This window comes from Vulpes vulpes, chromosome 7 (assembly GCF_048418805.1).
Source record: "Vulpes vulpes isolate BD-2025 chromosome 7, VulVul3, whole genome shotgun sequence".
Lineage (NCBI taxonomy): Eukaryota > Metazoa > Chordata > Mammalia > Carnivora > Canidae > Vulpes > Vulpes vulpes.
Genome location: NC_132786.1, coordinates 78,543,307 through 78,565,539, shown reverse-complemented (window position 1 = coordinate 78,565,539; position 22,233 = coordinate 78,543,307). Strand labels below are relative to the sequence as shown.

Genomic DNA, 22,233 nt, shown 5'->3' with positions numbered 1-22,233 from the left:
GAAGGCGGCGCTAAACCGCTGAGCCCCGGGGCTGCCCTAGAGCTTTCTTTAATCTCGGAGCTGCAGTGTCCAGCGACCCTAGCCGGGTTGCGTTTGTTCCCTAATATTTATGACTTCAGATGCGGTGACACTTATGTTGCCTATTAGGCCTGCCCACCTCCAGTTGTCTCTGCTCTTAACACCCGTGAAAGAGGTTGACACACGAAGTGTTCTCTGTGGCTGCGAACACGCTGAGTCAGCACATTCAGGAACAGCACGAGCGTGCAAGCCAAAGCGGTACCTTGCAAGTGTCGCGTCCCGATTGTTTCTTTAAATGCCACAGGATCCCTATCAAAACAAGACAAAAACAAACATACGAACAATCCTAAACCAAACACATCAGTGCCCCCCGTTGCATTCCAGTCGTGCAAAGACTAGGCTGGTTGAAGCAGGCTGGCTGTTTTAAGGAGGTTTTCAGCCACACGCAGAGCTGGCCTCAGAGATGCTCTTTACCCACGTGGCTCGCGCAGACGCTAGTTACCAAGAGGCTGAGAAACGCGCAGCCAGGAGATTGCCCGCCCCACCAGGATAAACCGGCACCTCCAGAAATAAAGCTCCGCAACCCGAGCGGCGCCCGGGCGGGCGGGATAGGCTGCCGGGGCGGTGACGTCGCGGGGGCGGGCCAGGTCGGTTTGCGACGGCGGCCGCGGGTCCCGGCCGGGGCGGGGCAGCTGAGCACCGGGGGCAGCTGAGCACCCGCGCCCGGCCCGCGGGCCTCTCCGCCAGCCCCGAGGCTGCTTCTCCGCGCGTCCCGCCCGCACCGCAGAGCCTTCGGCACAGAGTCCTGCGGGGTGAGCCTGGGAGACGCGGGCCCCGCGCGGCCGGGACGCCCCAGCTGCGGGGCGGCAGGGGACGCCGGGGTTCGGCCTGCGGGCGCGGGGCGGCTCCCGGGGGCGGGCCCGTCTGTGCGGGACGGAGGCGGGATCTTCTCTTCCCCGGCGCCGCGGGTCCTGCGGAGGGAGCCGGGGAGCTGCGGGTGGCACGACGGGCGCCGGGGGCTGAGGCAGATGACGGAGGATCCGAGGTTCCGGCCGCGGCCGCGACCTGCAGCCGCAGCGCTCGGGGAGAGGCCGGCGCGGCGCTCGGCTGGGGCAGCTTCACTTTCCCGCCGCCGGCGAGCTGGAGGGGCGGGGAGGGGCGGGGGGCGCGGAGAGGGCTCGGCCCGACTTCTTTCCTGGCCCCCCCTCCTCCCGAGCACGGGGGATTGGTGCCGCGCCGAACACCGGAGCGCCGAGATTTGGGGAAGCGGGAGCCGCGCGGGCGGGGCGTCCGAGGGCAGTCGGCCACGCGGTGTCTGTTTCCTTTCACTTCCTGCAGCAGTTGCTCGCGATGAGGAGGGCAGCGGGCCTTGGGCGCAGCGGCCGCGCTCCCCGGGCCTGAGCGCGCACCCGCCGCCGCCGCCGCCGCGGGGACGCCCCGAAGCACCCGGCCGCGGCCGTGAGCTCCCGGTGACTGCGCGGCGGGGCCAGTCGCGGCCCGACACTTCGGGAGGCGATGCCGGCTCGGTCCTGAGTGGCCCGGGAGAGTGAGGAAACCCCAAAATGGAGGACTTTTCTACCAGGACCTATGGCACCAGCGGCTTGGACAACAGACCTTTGTTCGGAGAGACGTCGGCCAAGGTGAGTGCGGACCCGGACTCCGGGCTGGGGACGTGTGTGTCCGCGTGTCTACCCCCCCCCCCCCCCCCCCCGCCCGGCTGCGGCCCCTGAAGGCACCTGCGGGGAGAGAGCTGGGCCTCCGCCCGCCTTTGCTCCGCACACGTTTGCCCTGGCGCTCGGCACTTTCTTTGGGATAGGGTGGGCCCGGGGCCTGAAGGCGGGGATGGACAAACGTTTGGAAAGTTCTGGGCTGTTGGAGGCCCTCCCCGGGAGTACCGAAGCCCTTCTCCGGAGGGGAGGTGGAGCTGGAGTGCTAACCTTCAAGAGGCTTCAGGTGTGCAGCTAAAGCTGCTGTGAGAACCAGCCCCAGAGAGGTGCTTCTGCTGAGTATTTACCTAGAGCCTTGGAGGGTTTGCGGCTGAGGCAGCCAGAGGGAGAAAAAGAGGCCTGACGGGAGGCTTTCTTCCATGGTGCTCCACTCCGGGAAGGGATCAAAGGGCCTCTGGACCTAAACAAGCTCGAGTGCCTTATTTTAGCCTTTTAAAGAGCATAATGCCTCCTTACAGGCTTTATCATGTGATGTTCTGGGCCGGTACTTGAAGAGAGCTCTCTTCCTGTCTTCCGCTCTAACTCTGAGTCATTTTGGCAATATTAGCTTGTGTTTTTTACACCTAGAAAGAGGTATTGGTGACCTCTGACCCCTGACAAAGTCCCTCTTTTTTTTTTTTCTTCTTTCTTTAAGATTTATTTATTTATTTTAGAGAACGAGAGTGTGCAAGCAGGAGGGGCAGAGGGAGAGTGGTGACAGAGTCCTTTCAGGCCTCTCAAAAAAGTAGGGCACAACCGGAGTCCGGAACGTAACTGAGTTTTTCAGCTTTGGTAGGGACATCTAAGAGAAAGGATAGGAAACTTGTACACCTGGCAGGGGGGTGCATAGCCCTGAATTAGGAAGCTGACAGCCTTATACCTTTAATCTCTCTGTGGGTATTCCTCCTTTTTTTTTTTTAAGAGTATCTGAACAAGAAAATGTTTCAAGCTGGATCTCTAGGAAGATTCACCTTGTTTATTTCGTGGCTTTGCATAATCCCAGCTCACACTGCATATGGTTTGAGAAGCATGGTTCTACTTCATTAGATGTTTCTATTTCTACTATGATTGAATATCATGGGATAGGCCCTGGGGCTCCAAGGAACACAGTTGGGTGGGCGAGATCTGTAAACAAATGTGGTGCATTGGCTGTGTGCTATGACTGGGGCATAGACGGGGTGTGTTGGGGTACCTAGGAGAAACTGGTGACTTTCATTGGGGAAGTTTGGGGAAGATCTTGGATGGCTTTTCCATTCAGAATTTCTGGTAGCCTTGGGCTTGCACTGCCACTGGGCACTTTCTTTGGGATAGTTAAACCCTAAATTGGAGTTTAACAAGAAGAGGATTTAGGGCCTGGAGAGTGGCAGCAGCTTGTTCCTTGAAGGTGTTGGACTCAGGTACCTGACTGTCCTGTTGTCCCGGGAACTCAGAGGTTCAGTGTCTCCCTCAAATGGCATCATATGCAGATTGGGGTTCCGGGTCATGTAGACTTGTACCTCCTTTAAACCCGGCAGCCCCTTAATACTGAGGTAGATGACTTGATAATGGGCTTGATTTATAAGGCACTGAAAAGTACTGATGTTTTCCGACTTGCTTGGGTCTAAACAGTGATTGTAAGTTTCCTATTGCCTGTGGTCAGTTTGAAACCCATCCAAGAACTTGACTGCTGGCAATGTTTCTCTCTTTGTTGCATCCTTATTAGTCCAAGAGTTTATAGGCCGGGTATTATGTAGGCAACTTCGGGCATGATAACAGTGGGTTCAGCTGCTCAGAGATGAAGAATGAAGATCAATTCCAGGTACCAGAATTACTCCCTGTAGCTCCCTCCATAAGGCTGAAAGAATGATGGACAGAAATTAGAACTGAGAAAGGAAAGAGACTGTTGGTCTGAGGATGGGAGAAAACCTCATGTGTCTTATATATATTTATTAAAGGTTTTATTTAAGAGGAGGAGGAGAGAGCGAGCGAGCGAACAATCGAGTGAGCGTGAGCGTGCACGTGAGGGAGCCAGCCCATGCATGAGCAGAGGGAAGGAGAAGCGGACTCCCCACTGAGTTAGGAGCTAGGCATGGGGCTTGATCTCAGGACCCTGAGATCATGACCTGAGCTCAAGGCAGATGCTTAACCGACTGAGCCACCCAGGCACCCCCATCATGTGTCTTATAAATTGAGATGTCAAGTGTGAAGGAGAGACCTAGGTCTTTAATGACAGTGAATGATTTTTTTTTTGGAGGATTTGAAGTGGACAGGGCACAGGAAGCGGGCAGAAGAAGTTGCAGTGGAGCAGCTATTCTTGTGGAGAACAGTCTCTGCCAGAGCAGGGCAGATTCCCAGGGACCCCGAGAAACCCTTCACTGGCCTCTGTGTGCATGTATTCCCAGCTTGCTCTCTTCCAGATGCCAGGAAACTGGACACAAAAGCTGCTTAACTGTGAAACTTTGTATTAAGGAGCTACCATTTCTGAGGAGAAAATCCAGAAAGGGGAAAGCCCACTTCCTGTCATAGTCTGTTAGATTCTCTGAACTTTCAGGAATCTTGTTTGCCATATAACAACAGTTGACCATCTATTTTATTTTATTTTTATCTTTTTTTTTACCTCTCAGTGTAAATTTAGAAAAGACCAGAACTTCAGGTCTAGTGTCTAACTCTAAGGCAGAGATGACTAAGAGCCCACAGAGCAGTAAAGAGTCTCCAGGGAGGTGGTTTTTCCTCACTGCTAGGCAGCAGCATGCTAGGCATTCAGGCTTTCCCTTGGTTGGTCATCCAGTTCCTTTGTGAGGTGGGCATTGTGACTTTTGTTGTATCACTAAGGAAGCTAATTCACAGAGGAGGCTGCTTGTTCACTCACACTAGTAGCTCTTCCCTGGTAATGTTCTAACAAGTCCCTTTTATGACGAGGATAGTAAATACTGAATGGTGCAGTCTATACTACATACTTAGAAAAGCACTGTAGACATTCATGTACCAGTTACCCCTTCCCAGGAAATGGGTGAAAGGGTTCATCCAAAGTTGTGGAGTGAGTGAGAGATGCTAGAATTCACTAGGAGACAGAATCCAGTGGGCCTTGAGCAGCTTCCTCGTGGGCAGGTCTTTGAAGTCACTTTTGACTTCACGGGATGCCTCTGTTTCTTTCATCTACCAAACTCTAAACATAGACTTCAGCATGAGACTTAGGAATACCTCTCACATAGAGTGGTGGAGGGAACGGCAAAGTGAGACAGACCATTCTGTACTTACATAAATATCTAAGGGATAATAGGCAAGAAAGGAAACCTATCCGTCATTCCTTTGGAATTACATATTGCTAGGTGGGCTAGCTGATGAATCCTGGTCACAATGTTTTCAGCTGTTTTTATCCATCCCCAGAGTCTGGCATGTAGTTTTGTACATTCTTTAGAGTGAAAAACCAGCGTGGCGCAGTTGCTAAGATGAATAGATCAGTTGCTGAGATGGCGTATCTGCCGAGATGGAGCATAAACCTGTGCTCTAGCTTAGCGTGTTCTAAAGGAGCCTTGTCCAGTAGAAATGTAATGTGAGCCACATGTGATTTTAAATGTCCCAGTAACCATAAAAAGTATAAACAGGTAAAATTAATACATTTTATTTAATTACCTATCAAAAATAACATTTGAATGTATAATTAACACAAAAAGCAGAGGCATTATTACATTTCTGGGCTAACTAAGCCTTTGACATCCAACATGTATTTTTTTCCTCCGAGCCCATGTCCGTTCTGAGCACGTTCCAGTGCTGGGTAACCACAGACTGCTAGCACTAACCTTACTGGACAACACAGTTCTGAAGTTGAGGAGTTCGTAGCTAGGTGTTCCCGTAGTCCTTTTCACAGAATATTATTCTCTGTGGGGCTTCTCAGAACTTTTAATATGCTGGTTTTCCCTGGGACTCTGGTTGGAGAGGATAGGTAAGCCCTACTGATAGACTGTTGGTAACTTAGCCTTCTGGGACTGGCACGATGAGTTAGAGTTCTTACCTCCCCCATGGGAGCATCGGTGACACCCAATTTCTACAGAACACCTTCTGGGAAATGTTACTATAGGAAGTCTCTTCCTTTGCTCCTCCCTTCCCTCCCCTGGCATGAACTAAAACCTGGAGAAATTCTCCCTCTCTTTCCCGTGGCTGCCTTTTAAAGTTTGCTTTAGGACCACACATAATTGGGGCCATCTTACTAAGTATCAGAGGGGCCCTAAGTTAACTTCAGGGCTTGAATCCATCTTCTTTTGGTTTACCGGCTGCCTGCCCCATCATCTGAAATCTGTTTCATCCAGTCCAGATGGATGAACCTAGATGGGAGGGAGAAGATGGTTCTCTCTGGGGAGAAAGCAAACCAGCTCCCATAGCAAGCACAGACGGGAAAGGAGACACCAGCCGTGGTGGAATGTAGTGTAAACTGCTTTCTGGACCAGCCTGTTCTGTTGATGGGTCACTGATTCCAAAAATGAGTGATTCATCTTCTAAGGCAGGTGGTGACCATGGTGACCTCTCCATTCATACATGGATGTGCTAGAAGAGAGTGAGTGACTTTGGTGAAGGTGTGTATACTGAACTCAGATGATATGGGGAGAATGGGGTCTGTGCAGGGGATAAGTTACTGGGCCCCAAGGCTCAGATCTTTTGGTTCCAAAGGCAAAGGGCTCATGTACGAGAAAGTATTTTTCCTGCCTCCTTCCTTCCTTCTTCCTATAAATAAAACAAATAAGATGGGAGGGGCAAAAAGGTCTTTTTATGACCTGTATTCCAATTAAAGCAATTCCAGCTTAGAGGATTTAGCTTCTGCAAATGATGGTGTAAAATGTGAGGGCTACTTTGTGCTTTTTGTAGGGGGGGTGGTGGTTTAAGAGTTACTGCTTAATTAATAACAGAGCTGTGATGAAGATTATTATGTCTGGCTGCCAACCCCCCACTGCCTAGAACTCCAAAGCCTTTACTCTGAGGGATGCAAGCTTCTAGCTTTTTTCCTCTTGATACAGCTTTAGGGTGATCCTCTGAACCCAAGTTTTGTCTCCCTCCAAGGGGAGCTAATAGCCCAAGGTACCAGATCAGCTGTCCCCTTCTTGCCTTTCATCCTGCCTGACAAACCGCTTTGAGTTGAGATTTCTTGTGCTGGAGATAGTTGAGGATGGTCCATGCCATGCCTTTTTTCTTCATTAGTTTAATAAATTTGCTGTCTTCCATCCCCAGACCAGAGGACTGGGGATCTCTGCAGGTTGGGTTCAAGCATTTATAATTTTAGAAAGCCCCTCCAAGGATGCTGGTGTAGAGAGAGGGCTGAAATCCCTTGGTCTTTTACCCATGCTGTGTGGAAGCCCAGTGCAGGCTGGCACCTCTCCACCTCTTTCCTTTAGCTGCCTCCTGCTCTTGGCCAATGCTGTTTACCTTTCTGTAGTGTTCTTGCTGAACCCTGAAATCAGACTCGTGATGTGCAGTAAGCCAGTCTCTGAGTCACCGGGTTTGAAGCAGAGAAAGTTGTATTAAGGGCAGCCCAAGGCAGGGAAGAACATTGCCAAATCAGAGTTACCCTGTTGAGCCTAGGAATGGCTGATACGATTAGCAGAGTATGTGGCAGTTGGAACAGGACCTGGATGGACCTTGAAACTTCTCAAGGGGCTCTCGAAACTTCTCGAGGGTATTTGCTATCCTCTGCATCCTGGTCAGCTCCTTGAGGGTAGGAGCCAGTTGCCTCATTTCTCCAACCTTTCTGGCAGTGGGCACAATGGCCAGTCTTGACGTTAAGTATATTAAGATGTGAGAACTAAGCATCACCAAAAAGGTAACCTACATTCTTCAGACATGTTGGGTGACAGCAGGAGAGGGGGCTGGTATTCAGATACCAAACCAGGAAAGGGTGCTTCAGGCTCTCCTGCAGCAATGGCCTCCTGTGATTTCTCCTTGCTGCACTTCAGCAAAGGGGCAGGTAGTACACCTAATACAGTTTTATACAAAAAAACTTAAACCAGGCCTTTTGGGTTGGCCTCCCAGAAGCTCTCTGGTCCACTGACTAGTCCTCTCCATAGACGGGATTTTTGCAGGTCTGAGGTGGTAGGTTAGGTCTGCAGAAATGAGTTTTTTTTTTTTCCCCTTAGGGTCAGCCTATGGGTCATGTATATGTATAATTAGACTTTTTTGAGCAGCTTTGGGATTAAGTGGGTTGACAGACTTGAGTGTCCCTGTAGGAATGATGGAATGCATTTAAAATTGGGACTTGGAAATTGGGGCCAGGGTATGGGCCCCCCCTCTATTCCCACTCATGTCTGAGGACCCAACGTCTCATTGGCAAGATGCCTCATTAGATGGAGAAATAATACTACCATATTAGTAGCCGTTTACCAGCTCTGGGAAATGTCACTTTGTTCTAGGGGCTTTACATATATTCTCTTACAAATCCTTACAGCAGCCCCACATGTTCGACTATTGTACAAATATGGCAATTTAGGCTTAAAAGTTGAAAGACTTCTCTAAGGCTGGCATATGGCAGGAGAATAAATCCGTCTCATCCAGTCTCCTAACCGTGTAATCTTGCACTGTGCCTCTCATGCTGGAGGTCACACTCTTTCCTGTTCGGGATCCTAGGGATTATTTTGCCCCTTAAACTTATGTAGGAGGTTTATTTTTCTATTTTCGCTGTGATCTGATTTCCATAAGTAGTGCTTTAATGAAATTAATATATTCAACTTCATCTATCTACGAGAAAGAGAATCTGGTGTCCTACAATGTACAAAAGATGTACAAAAATATTCACAAATGAAAGCTGCTTCAAAATGTGAGTGAAATAAGAGAAATTGAAAATGTGCACGTACTTTCTCTAAACTGAGAAGGGGGGGGGGGGGGGAATTGGTGTCCAGATGGACACACAGCAGTGGTGGTCACGGCACATTTGAGAGAGCTCTCTGGGTGTGAGGGTTGTATAGTGTGGGTGTGCCTGTATCCTCGTGACTACTTGCTCATGAGGCCTCTGCTCCTTACGCTGTTCTAAGTCTGGTGTTTCTTTGGGAGGTCTCAGAAGAGACGCACCTATGATCAAGTTTACTCTTTCCTGTGTGTTGCCAGTGACGTAGGATGTCCCCTGGCTTTCTACCCTGTGCGTGCTGTCCTTAGGTTTGCCCCAGATAACAGTGTGAGAGGAGGCTCCTACTTAGAGCTGTATAGCTCTGGGGAAACCAGGTTAACTTACTGGCAAGGCATAAGATTTCCTGCTTCAGCTGGGCTCCAACCTCCCCCATTGTACATCTCGATAGGTTTACTTTTATTTATTTTTTAAAATTTTTATTTTATTTTATTTATTTATGATAGTCACAGAGAGAGAGAGAGAGGCAGAGACACAGGCAGAGGGAGAAGCAGGCTCCATGCACCGGGAGCCTGATGTGGGATTCGATCCCGGGTCTCCAGGATCGCGCCCTGGGCCAAAGGCAGGCGCCAAACCGCTGCGCCACCCAGGGATCCCACTTTTATTTATTTTTAAAACAATTTTTGAGAGAGTGGGAGATCACAAGCAGGGGGATGGGGCAGAGGGAACAGACTCCACACTGAGCAGGGTGCCCTGATGTGGGACTGGATCCTAGGACCCCAGGATCATCATGACTTCAGCCAAAAGCAGACACTTAACTGCCTAAGCTACCCACCTGCCCCTCTTGGTAGGTTTATTCCTGTAGGGCTGCCTCTTGAGACCTCTTACGCCACTTCCAGAGTTTTCCTGACAAGTTTTCCACTGAGATTTGGAAGAAATAAAAGGAAAATCCTTTCTGAGAATTGGCCATTTATATATGGTATTGGAAATGTTAAGTTTGAGAAATGCAAAAAATTTTGATACAAAATTGTAGGGTGTGGCTCAAAGGTCTGAATCACTCAGTTTAGTTAACAATGGTAGGAAGTGGTGCCCTTTGGATGTCTCCTACGCGCTAAACAGACTATTGTCTCTTTGCCTCACCAGAAAATAATCATGGTCTTCAGTGACCTGAAGCTCTGGGTTGTGGAGGGTAAGTTCTGGATTTAAAATGGGACTGCGGCCTTTAATGAAAGGATGAGCAAAGTTCTGGGAGCCTGAAGAAAGAGAAAATTCTACTCAGGGCACCAGATCAGAGGGCTTTTGCATCTTAGACCTTGAAGCCAGGAGTAAGATTTTTGACAGAGGAGGTGACTGGGGATCCCCAATGGGAGGTCTCGCTTGTGTCAAGGGGTGGGAACAGGAAGGTGCAGGAAATAGTGAAGGAACTCTGAGTACCACTATGCCTGCATTCGAGAACTCGCTGGGAATGGGCTGGGTGGAGAGGCTTGAATCCTGTGCTAGGGAGTAGGAGTTGCTTCTGGAGGAAGATAGAAAGGCATTTTTCTTCCTTGTTCCCTCCTTGCTGAGCTTGAGCTTCAGCCATCCTGGCCTTTTTTTTTTTTTTTTTTTAAATCCATTTCCCGATACTCACACTTCAAGCTTCAGGACCTTTGTACTCGCTGCGGTGGCTTGTTGGCAATACCCTTCTCCCAGATTCTTGCACGTCTCTTTCCTCTTCCATTCCTTAGGTCACATCCTCAGAAAGGATTATTAGACCTCTTTTTAAAAAACAGCCTCCCATATCCACCCTGGCCATCCTTCATTTACCCAGTTTTATTTTCTTCCAACCTTCCTCACACTTGGCATGTAAAAGGAATGGAGAATGAATGCCTGACATCAAAGTGGGAGGCAGTGTGGATGGAAGGCTCTTATGATGTTGCAGGGACTTGAGCTTTTCAGGCTGGAGATGGACTCCATGAGGGAGAGATTCAATGTAGAGATGAAGAAGATGGAGACAGTTAATTGGGCCACGGAAGGGGTGCAGGATGGGCAGAGAAGCAGGTCACTTTTAGTCCTCTTTGGGCTGGAAGGAATGGAAACAGGAGGTGGAGGAGGAGGAGTTTTCCTCTTTTTCGTGGCATCTTTTTTTGAGGATATCTGCAAGAGTGGGACCAGGAAGCTGAGTTGAGCCATCTCAAACCACTTTCTGTAGAGATGCAGAGACCATCAACTCAAAATGAAAGGCCATGGAAATATAGTGAAGGCTCAGCTGAAAACAGGAATTTGCAGCCAACTCCGTTAGCCCGTCTTTCAGCTAATGTTTGGGCACCTAATATATGCTGAGTACTGTGCTCCCCACTCCTCCCCATGCAGTGGCACTTTTGGGCCACATAATCAAAAACCCACAAAAGGAGATTATCTCTGCTCTCGGCAGTGGTGGCTCCCTCAGCCACATGGCTTGGCTTTGTCTGAAAGAGAGAAAGGTGCTGCCGATGGGTGATGCAGGCTGGTGCCAGGGTGCTCAGCTGGGAGGGGGGAAGGATGGGGCTGGACAGCAGCCATGCAGCCATGTGTTGTGAGTGGCTCACAGTCTGACTGTGAACTAGGAAGATGTGGCCCTCCGGCTCCCAGACCTTATGGTATAGAGAGGGAGACAGACAAGTAACCCACAGGTGAGGTCAGGACAGTGGGAAGGCTTTACAGCAAGGCTTAGCATTGGAGCATAGAAGTGGTTGAGGGTTTGGGGCAGGAAGGGGGGAGTCAGGACTGGGTTTTCAGAGCCTCAAGAGCACAGGAACAGATCTGAATGGGAGTTGTCTATGTACTGCTGAAACTGCTGAACCCATGGTCTGAGACTGGTAGGGAGGCCCTCAAGTTAGAGCTTTGGTGTAACAGGTAGGGAATGATCGAGTCAGTGGATGTGGGTAAAGATCAGATGCAGGGGCAGTAGGGCACAACATGGCAGGGATACTGATTGGGCAAAAGCAGGTACAGAAATGACTGAGGAACTGAGAAGAGGGGGAACAAGTGGACCAGATGTTGCCAGAGACATAGATTTTAAAGAGGATGCTTTAGTCCATTTGGGCTGCCACAACAAAATACCATGGACTGAGTACTAGGTGATTTTATAAACCACAAACAGGTCTTCCTCGGAGTTGTGCAGGCTGGAAGTCTGAGGTCAGGGATGACAGCATGGTTGGATGGGGTCCTTTGCCAGGTTGTAGCTTGTGTTTGTACCCTCATGTGGCAGAAGCGGTGAGAGAGATCTCTGGAGCCTCTCATAGGGGCACCAGTCCCATTCCTGAGGGCTCTACCCTTGTGGCCAAATGATGTCCCAAAGACCCTACCTCTTAATTTTGTCACCTTGGGCAGTAGGATGTTCACCCGAGAAATTAGGAAGACACATTCAGTCCACAGCACAGGGCATTACTAAAGCTAACTCCATCTGGCCCAGGGAGTAGGGAATGCCCTGCATCCTACTCTTCAGCCATGAACCTGGGATGAGCTCATGGGTGACATGGGCTCTACTGGGGACAGTGTTCAAAGACAGACAACAAGGAAATCCAGAGTGTGGAACTCTGCAGTGCACAAAGCCTGTTGGCTCTCATGGAACAGGTTTCTGGGGGTGGGATGGCTCACAGGACTTGAAAGTGTGGGTGTGAGGACTGATGGAGAACATTGAGCGGGAGGGTGTGGGTCTGCTGGGCTACCTGCGATGTTGTCTGAGGTGAAGGATTTTATGGAGCCACAAAACTAGAGGCAATGCCAAAAATGGAATTATCAGTTTTACCCCAACCCTTGCCCGCTCTGTCTCCCTTCAGAAAGAGGAGGGGAAAGTTTCTGTGGCTTTGTCCATCCATCCAAGTGGTCTGCACAGAGCTTTCTGTTTTCCTTTGTTTCTCCCTGGGGATGCTGAGCAGCACTGATGAAAGATGAATTCCTCAGTAGGAGGCCTTGCTCCCATGCCTCTGAAACCAGTGCTTGGTTCTGCTCTAGCAGAAAGTGAGAAATTGGGCTTATACTCAGGTAGGGAAACCTGGCCTCTGGTTTATTAGATATTTCTATGGAATTAATGGAACCTAGCCTGGAACCAGTAGGGTGTTGGACCTTCGTGGCTGGCAAAAACATGAACTTTTAGGCAGCAGGACCAGGCCATGGCTTCTGCTGTGCTGCGGTGTGTCCATCCCAGAACAGTGAGGCCACATGCTTTTCTGCCTGGGAGCTGAGATTTCTGGAGAGCCAGGCTTCCAGCCTCTGTTGGTGAGAGGCCTTCTAAGGGAAATGCCGTTGGCCACTCTGGTTTATGATTCTCCATATTAACCAGTGTTCACAGAGTGTCAACAGTGTGCCAGGCTGCAGCGAAGGAAGACAAGTAGGCTGCCTGCCTTGCTGTAAACTTCCAGTCCTAATGCAGGAGATGGGCAATACATTTTATTTTGGTGCAGTAAGCATAAAGCGTGGGCAATGTGATGTTAGTGTCTTGAGATGAAAGCATCTCATCCTGAGAGGAAGGTGCCAGAGGATAGTGTCCAGAAAGGATTTACAGTGGATTTGATGTTTGACTTGAGCTCTGAAGGGTGAGCATTCAAATTGGGAGTGTGGCATGTTAGCCGTCCCACCTCCCGCCCCACAGCTCACTCTTTTGAGACCATTATGCCTTTGTTTTTTTTCTTATGGGTCAATATAAGAGACTGTGTGTGAAGTAGCTGCTGTGTTTTGTGTCCCTGTGTCCCCCAGATCCATGCAACAAACTGACATCCAGAAGTTTGCCTCTTTGAATGATCCAGTGTGCTTAAATTAGCAAGCAGTCTTAAACCCTATTGCACTTCCCACAAGCACTCTTGGTTGTCAGCACTCTTAGGACTAACATTTGAGCTTAAATCAGAAAAGTTTTCTTGAGTTAACTTTTCTGTGTCCTTCCTCTCATTCCACTTCCCAGACTGCTCTAGAAATTCTGCTTTGCTCTTTTTGGTTGTTGCTTAAATGAGTTAGGGTTTTACTGCAGTAGCACAAGCCCTTAAATTCATTTTGGAAGTAAGCAAAAAATAAATTGCTTTGGAAATGGAATACTTGTTAGTGTTCCAAACAGCCTAGAACCAGGATGATTCCAGGCTGCTGAGGGTAAATGCCAGTTTTTTGTTTGGGATGCTGCCAGTTTTCTCCCAGAGCTATCATGAAATAGCTGAGCCTTTGACAGGAGTTTGGGGTTCTCTGACTTGTATTAAAGATGCTGGTCATGACCAACAAGGCAAGATTGGGGGCTTCTCTGCTTTTCTGATTGCTGGGGAGTAGGCCTTCTTTGGCCAAAGTGCAGTTTGGAGCTGACCATCCAGAACCATTAATTGTTAAAGCAAAGGGTCCAGATACCAGGAAGCCAAGTCCTCTTGTATGACAGACCCAAACGTGTTAAGGGTTGTTTTTAAAGTCCCATGATTAGCCAGTGGCAGAACCGAGATGAGAAACTTGGTCTCTTCAGTCTAATTTCAGGATCCATATATATTACTAGTGTAAGGATTATTAGACCTTTTGGCTTGGATTTTTCAGAGAGCATTGGATAGAGTTGGCTATTACCTGGTTGTATGACCTTGGGTGTTTCACTGAACCTAGTTACCCACTGGCAAATGGAGATCATGTATTTCTACCTTGCTTCAAGGGTTACCTTCTATCATCCCAGGTACAGACCAGTGGCATGTATGTCCATCATTTTCTCCTTTCCCATTTGAAAGAAGATGAAGTCCTGAATGCTCTGGGCTCAGGCTGATGCGAGGCCCTTTGCTCAGCTTTAATGAAGCTGGCTCAACTATTGGCTATCTCCATTTGCCATGCTTTTTTTCTCTTTGGGGTCTTGGTTAAGGTCCTGAGGGACTACCCTCTCTTCTTTTTGTTCATCTGCCAGTCCTCTTTCAGCTTTGTCTTACATTCTCTACCTGACAAAGGTACCTCCCTTCCTTTCTCCTTAGTGCCCTCTGGAGCTCTGAACAGTGTCAACTTGTGCAGGTTAGACAGTTTAATTCATTATTGTATTTGCATCTGGAATATAGTAATTTTCTTCATTTTATTGAGCTGTAATTGAGATCTTTAAGTGAATAAATGACTTGCAAGGTAATATATGCAGAATCTCTCTCAGGACTGTACTGTATTTCTATGTTCAGGTTCTAGAATGTCCTAATTGCTTATTCTATCCTCTCTGCACATGCACATAAGGATCAAGGATGATTATGATCCTGATGAACTTTTGTGGGTAGTGAAAATAAAACACAGTATAATGTCTAAAGGTCTGGGAGGGGAGAAGTTTTGGTCGGCAGAAATAGGAATAATGAAACTGGGGAGGAGACAGTTTCTATGAGAAATTGGTATTCATTTAGTTTGAAAACTGCCCTTTGAAATGCTATTTAATTATTTGTTTTTGTTGCTCTTAGGAGACCGGGAACTGGGAGAGATGCTAAAGCCCTGAAAAGTAATCTCTGGGCCCAGGCAACAGTCTTTTCTCTTATTTAAACTTTTAAGTAATCAGAATGGTTTAGTTTGGACTTGTTGGTAGAGTGGTGCTTCTCAGATTTTAATGTACAAATCATCTGAAGAGCTTGTTAAAATGCAGATTGATTCAGTAGGTCCTGGGGCAAGGCCCATGATTCTGCATTCCTCATGGGCTCTCACTTGAGCTGATGCTGCTACATTGCAGACCACACTTTCCAAAGCACACTTTTAGAAGAGGCTAAAAGTGGGAGGTCTTACTAAGTCAACTATGCTCTTTCTTTGGCCTGGATTCATGGTTACTTGGTTACAGAAGGCCTGAAGCCAAGTCCTTGTCTTGGAGAATTCTCAGAAAACCCTGTGAGAAACACTTGACCATATCCTAAATGGTTCATCCCATCTTGAGAGTCCCAGGGGGGCTGCATTATGATAGAATAACTGATATTCATGAAGATGACTTGGGATTCTGTTCCATGAACTGTCTAGAAGGCAAACAAGGAGTCTTCATTAAAGTTTAGATACATTATCATGAAAGATTAAAACCAGTTAGGCATACACAAGTTAAGTTTAACGTGAAAAAATCAGGAACTCTTCATTTCTGAAAGACACCGCACTGTAGTTCTTTGTAAATGATCTTTTGAGGAGCCACCTGCCATTTGATGTGTTTGTTTAGACCAGATGTAGCATGCTAGGTTGTGCTTCCAGTGAGAAGTGTAAATGAGATCTGCTCTCTTGGAGCTGAATCCTGTTTCTGTCATTTGACTGATACTTGAGACCTTGGGCAAATTGTTTCTCAGAGTGTCTTTTGCCACCTGTAAAATAGTCCTAGTACCATTTCATCCCAAATTTTTTTTAAAAAGAAGATATGTAAACGCTCTTGGCATAGTTACTATCCCTTCACTATTACTACTTTTTCTCCTGCTCTCATCCTAGTTGGCATCTTGCTGTGCTGTTTGGAGATAAGTGATTCTTCTTGGCTACCTCACCTGAACCTCTTCACTGTCTTCCATCTATTGGTAAGAGAGCTGTGGTGAGGTCTGCAGACCTTTGTAAACTTTTGCAAATCCCTGAACTCCTAGAAAAGTGAGCAGATATTCTCCGAATAGATAAGAGTTCAGTTAAACCTTTTTCACAAGGTAAAAATAATGGGGCTCCCGTTAATAATATACTGACGGTCTATATGACTTCGGTTAGGGCACACACTAATGTGTGGAAATAAGTTATTAGTGATCAGTGTGATTTGCCCTTGGGTCTCTCCCCTCAGAAATGGTCATAATTTCAGACTCTGGGGTTTGCTGGGCAGGCTTCTCTAGCTGAGGCCATGAAAAGATCTATTCTGAGTCCTTCTAGGTTAGTAAGGGTGTGGCTGGTTGTGTTACCTTTGCCCTGTATAACGTGAATTGCAGTGGCCTTGGTCTGGAGAGAGTGGTTTGTCCTTGGTTAGATCACGCACATCCAATTTAATACTTGGCTTTCCTTTACTCTTTCTCCCAGTTTTGCCTGCCTCTTAACTTTGGATTCTTAGCTTTAAATATGGACGACTCAGAAATGGGTATTTGGATGCTGCTCTGTGCTTGTTCCTTCCTGTGCCCTTTCACCCATGAGATTTTGTTTATTGGCTACTCCTGTTCCATATCCTGCTGTTCCTTGCACAGATGCTACCAAAATAATCTTTATAAAACTATTGATTTCTTAGTTTTGACTCCTCAAAAATAAGACTACTTGGTAATCTCAGTGGCCTGTAAGTGTTCCTTAATCAGAACTCTGTTCTGTAAACTCAACCAAATCTATATATTACAAGTGTATTACATGTTACTACTTTATACTAGTTACGTGTAAATAAAATCTTGAGTTCCTACAGCTGAAGCTTTATCTAACCAGTGACCTTGATTTAGGAGTCCTGTTACAAAGTTGCTTCTCACTGTAGGACTTTGGGCAAATAATTTAACCACACTCACTGGACCTAAATGTATATTAATCAACATGAGGATTGAATTAGATCAGAAGGTTTTTTTTAAGTTTTTTTACTCATGAGAGACACAGAGAGACAGAGAGGCAGAGACACAGGCAGGGAGAAGCAGGCTCGATGCAGGAAGCCCGACGGTGGGACTCAATGCTGGGTCTCCAGGATCATGCCCTGGACTGAAGGTAGCGCTAAACCGCTGAGCCACCCGGGCTGCCCAGATGAGAAGTTTTCTAAACCATTCTACGGAATTGGTTGGAGTGGGGATGAGAATGACAAGGCTCAGTAGGTGGGACCCCAGGCTCTGCATTCCGTCAAATGATTCTTTGATTATTGAAGGCTTTTGCTATTAAGGGAGTTGGAAAAGCACTGCCTAGATAGTCTGAGATTGCCTCCAGTTCTGCCATTAAGTGATCCCTTCCAGCAGCAGCATCTACTTTTAAATTACATTAGACTAGGATACCTGTAATACAAGTAGGCCCAAAGTCAGGGCACTCAGCATCATCTGCAGTCAGTTCCTGTTGTCACCAAGGCCCTGGGCTGGCCATTCCAGTGCCCTTGTCCTTTTGCTTCTGTTCAAACTGTTCCCAGCAGCACATGGAATATAAGCGTCCTTTCCCTGATATTCAGTCCTTTCCAGTCTTCAAAAGACTGTAGTGTAAAAACATCCTCTCCTTTCAGGAAACCTTTTCTCATGAGTGGTCCGGGTCTTCCCAGAGAACCTTCTCCACTCTAGTGGCTCAGTATGCTTGGCCTTTTGGCAGTTCTGTGTATGTGTGTAAAGCTCAGAGGGGCAGGACCTTAGTTTCTTAATTCTAAATCGCCCCAGTGGCTAGCATTGTGCCTGAAAGTGCTGTGGATCCATCACAGGGCTCAAAAACTCTTTTCTCTTTCAGGATCGAATCATCAATTTAGTTGTTGGCAGCTTAACATCCTTATTGATTCTAGTAAGTATCTTTATTTTGTGTCTCACCCAGGCTCTTAGCCAAAGTTTTGAAAGCCTCAGTATTGTGGTTCAGTTTAACACTCAGAAAAAAATATTTAAAAGGCCAGTACGTGAACACGTGAAGTATTCTAGTCATAGCCTAGTATTGTTTTATAACTGCTTGAAGAAAACTGCATTTGGCAACAGGAATAGATAGATTTCTACCTTCACCCCCCAGATGAGTATATGAAATAGCACATGGCAAGTAAGTAGTTTCTCGGTGTTTGCCATGTTTGTCTTATAAATCTGTAACTTGTCAGTGGCACCAGCAATTCCCCTCTGTATATACCCCACAACTCCCCATTTCTGCTAATACCTTCATTCTTCATCCTATATAATGTAGCTTGTTGCTACTGCTGTAAAATGAAAACAAAGCTATAGTTCTCACAGTGTGAAAATGGCATTTTTATACCACAATTTCATTAAATCTGAGAATTTTAGTGAAGTTCCATTGATTTCTTAATGAAAAGAATTCTTTTATCACAGAATGCTTTTCTGTGGTAGAAGCAGAACTCCAGTTAATAGAAACCGATCTCTCAGTTATTTTCTAAAATGTTCAGCAAAAACCTTTTTGGTTTTAATTTTTGTCGGCATATTCAAAGTAACATTAACAAAGTTTAGAACTTTACCCCGTGTAATCCTTAATCCTGAGAATGACACCTAAATGCTTTGTAATCTTTTTGTCAAGGGGTTGTTTTGAGCTTAGCTAGTTTTATGAGCTATGATGTTTTCTGTCTCCTTTGTTAGAGGAAAAGGATAGAAAAAGGAAGTATTAAAAGAAGTAACATACTGGAACAGATTTAGAAATCCTTCACTAAATATTAACTTTGCAGAAGGCAACCGGGGGGGGAGGGGGGGGATACTGTTTTACAGTGTGAAGTGTTTTTTAATAGGACATTGCTTAAATTCTAGTCTAACAGAGTGTTGGAATTACTCATAAGGTCTGACACAATTTCTTTTCATACAGGTAACACTGATCAGTGCTTTTGTTTTCCCTCAACTACCTCCAAAACCGCTGAATATATTTTTTGCTGTCTGCATCTCTTTGAGTAGTATTACTGCCTGCATACTTGTGAGTACTATTTAGAATTTAAATTGAGTATCCTTGAGAGCTGAAAGCTGCAGTGCCTATTTAGGACAGATTCCCAGCCTTGGCTCTGTAAGAAAGGGTAGGTCTAATTACCCACCCTCGCCTTGCCACAAAGGATGTTAGAAATCTCAGTATTAATTGACAGATTTTTGTTTTTGGAATCAGGAGTTGTTAACTGTAAAGGGTAACTGTTCCTTTGAAAGATTAAAAAAAAAGAAAAGAAAAAAAAAAAGGAAGGGGGAAAATAGGACTGGGATGGTCAAAGGTTTGGTTTAATTTACCTAATTCATCTTCCTTCAAGGACTTACTTAGAGGCCCAATAGGATTTGCCAGATGCCATTACTGCTCTAAAGGGAAGAGATACAGCATTCTGGATTAATTTCTAATTACAGAATTAGTCTGTTTTAATCTCTATGCGTATCTCCCCAAATGAAAGTAATTAACACCAAGAATCTCCTGGGAAATCTTAAACTGCAGCTGTATAATTGTCACAAGAATGTACAATTTTACTGTAAAGATGCTTTTCTTAAGATGGTGATATATCCTCACTTAGATATTGCCAATTGTTCAGTCATTCATTAGCTGGCTGTTGTTTTATTTCCCTTGAGCAGTAGAACCAAAACTATAAACCCTTAAAAGTAATAGTTTTGACTCACATAGGGCTTAAATCTCCATTGCAATGTGTTTATCTTATCTAATTAACTTATCCTGCTCTACTTTTATGATATGAGGAAGACTTGTCCCATCCACTTCTAGAGCCTTTGGAACAAAGCTACCAGAAAATGACTCCTTCTCACTCCCAGCCTAAAGCCAGGAGTGACTAACCTGACTTAGTTTTGTATAAAAACTTTTCTTGTATTGGCAATCTGACTCTGTAATATGAACTTAAAAGTTGTTATCCCTTCCAGAACCTAAGAGAGCTGTACCTTTTTACTCAAATATATTTAAAATAGATCTATGAGGTATAAATTCTTGGATGGCTTGTCAGTAATTGGATGACTACTGGTTTGAAGAGAATAAAGGTAGCTGAGAAAGCAGGAATAAGTATGAACTTGGATGTGGAAACTCAGTACTACTAGAACTATAAAGAGAAAAATTACATTCTGGTTGTGGTAGTTTCAGAAATGTAGATTAACGTAAAGACTGTCTCACTTAGGGGGAAAAGTATATATGGAAGAAATTGGTCACAGTTGAAAAGAATTAGTTCTATTTAGAAATTTTTATACCAGGTCCAGTGACTACTACTTTAACTCTTATTTAATTCTTCTTCTTTTAGATCTACTGGTATCGACAAGGAGACTTAGAACCGAAATTTAGAAATCTAATTTACTATATCTTATTTTCTATCATCATGTTATGTATATGTGCAAACCTATACTTCCATGACGTGGGGAGGTGAGGCTGCTAAAGGAGAAATATTTACCAGGTGTCTTCAAAGCTATCCATTAGGACTGTGAACAAGAGCTGGGTAAGCTTCTGAAGAATCTCCTGAACAAGTCTGATACATGATTTTCATGTTAATTGTAAATCTAAAATACCCTCTTGCAGGGGAGACCTAGATTGCTTTGCTTTTTCTTTAAGGAGGTGTTGTTGGACTTAAACATTCCAACCCTTAAAGCTCAAATGGCACAAGCAATTTTCACTTTTGAAATTAAGTTTTTTTATACTGTAAGTGCATGGCGAAAGGCTATGTAACAATCTTGCATTTTAAGACAAATATTCTTTTATTTCTGTTAAACTGAATATACAATTGTTCCCTAGGCAACCAACTTTTGCTTATAACTACAATTTAATTTCACATTAACAAAACACAGATGGTGAAAAGACAACTTTGATTGTGAAGATCTAATTACAATAATAAATAAAATAATTTATACATGGGCTTTTTTTTTTTTCCCTGTGACTTTTCTATAGGGGTCCTGTTCATTAAAGCCCTAGCGGCTAATTTTGGCTTCACCTTCTCTAATACAGGAATGGCTCCTGATTTCTTTCCTTTGATAACAGAAGCAAATTTTGTTTCTTTAAATTGCCTGAGAGGGAGAAGTTATGTCACCCCACCAGCTAATGCACTAAAGTGAAGGGCAGACTCTGATACCTTCCCCAACTATTTCTTGGGTAATTTGTATAGCAAAACATGTAAGAAAGAGTCATGGTAGAGGGTAGGCAACCTTACTTTTCCCATTTAGTTTAATTTTATTTCAAAGTGCTAACTTTGTAAACTGACCATAGTGGGTTCTGAAGGGGTGAAAACTCTACTTAGCTTCTGGTGAGCTGTATTCCATATTCCCTTTAAAAGTAATAAAAAACCTGTAGTGAATTTTCTTAATTCTTATAATGCTTCTCTGTGTACCCAGCCTGAATCAGCTCCCACTGCCAGCAATGGGTAAACCAACAGTAACCGCCACACAATCCCCTCCTCGATCTCTGTATGTGTATGCTAGTAACCTCTCAAACTAAAGATACTTATAACATTTTTGAGGGTCACTGGTAAGCTCTACACCATGTTGATGGGATGTTTCTAAAATAAGAACAGGCCAACTTGAGATGGGATAGAGCCATGTCTCATCTTAAGAGAGATGAACATTACTGCTTTTAAAACACAGTTAAGCTTTGGTGATTGTAAACTTTTTCTCAGTAGCTGAAGTGAATGAAATTCCCTGCTGACAGTTAACATGAACCACAGGGATGGACGCAGTTAAGACGTCCAGACTCAATTCACCTACCCACAAGACTCCTAAGACTAGACCTCAGATGGTATATTTGAAGGAGGTAAAAAGTCATAGCAGCAACACTGTATGTGGCTTATGCACTGTAGCTGTTTAAAAGCCAAAGGAATGGTGAATTAAGCCTCTTGCGAGTTGCTCCTATTTCTTTGGAGATGTTGTAATTAACAGTGTGGCTTCTTTGCCTGAGCTACCTGTCTCTTTTTAAGAATTACCTAATGACAGTTGACCAAATCCTCAACATCCTTTGAGTCTTCTGAAACAGGACTGCCCAAAGATGATCCAATGATATTTGATTCTTCTCGATGATGTTGGAGTATGGGATCTGTAAGGAGTTAAGTGTAAAGTTAGTTTAACATGTATGTACTCTAATCCATGTCAAGAATGTATACAGTAAGTACTCTACCAAAATTTAAGATGACTACTGTTGGATCAAGGAGCCTGATTTTTCCCCTTAAGATTTATCAGGCACATGACACAGTTATATTACAGT

At 45.5% G+C, this 22,233-nt stretch overlaps 2 protein-coding genes across 10 annotated transcripts in view; one reads left to right on the top strand and one right to left on the bottom strand.

Annotated features, from left to right (window-relative positions):
• The first annotated feature begins 697 nt into the window (after positions 1-697).
• TMEM243 (transmembrane protein 243) lies at positions 698-20,898 on the top strand. The gene is made up of 5 exons (XM_072764173.1): positions 698-830; positions 1,357-1,658; positions 17,839-17,889; positions 18,895-18,999; positions 20,294-20,898. Exons 2-5 carry the CDS (start codon positions 1,581-1,583, stop codon positions 20,414-20,416), a joined length of 357 nt encoding a protein of 118 aa, XP_072620274.1. The 5' UTR covers positions 698-830; positions 1,357-1,580; the 3' UTR covers positions 20,417-20,898.
• Positions 20,723-22,233, bottom strand: part of DMTF1 (cyclin D binding myb like transcription factor 1) — a 44,140-nt gene continuing 42,629 nt past the window's right edge. For all 9 annotated transcript variants that reach the window (XM_026018671.2, XM_026018672.2, XM_072764171.1 and 6 more), the window contains one exon: positions 20,723-22,065. In XM_026018671.2, coding sequence (XP_025874456.1) covers positions 21,956-22,065 — 110 coding nt within the window. In that variant the 3' untranslated portion in view covers positions 20,723-21,955. The remainder of the gene's footprint in view (positions 22,066-22,233) is intronic.

What these genes read in the sequence shown, in the direction of transcription:
- TMEM243 (XM_072764173.1), top strand. Translation starts at nt 1,581, where the DNA reads ATGGAGGACTTTTCTACCAGGACCTATGGCACCAGCGGCTTGGACAAC. An exon ending in TCGGAGAGACGTCGGCCAAG is followed by an intron (nt 1,659 to 17,838) that starts GTGAGTGCGGAC and finishes TTTCTCTTTCAG; the next exon opens with GATCGAATCATCAATTTAGT. An exon ending in TAACATCCTTATTGATTCTA is followed by an intron (nt 17,890 to 18,894) that starts GTAAGTATCTTT and finishes CTTTTCATACAG; the next exon opens with GTAACACTGATCAGTGCTTT.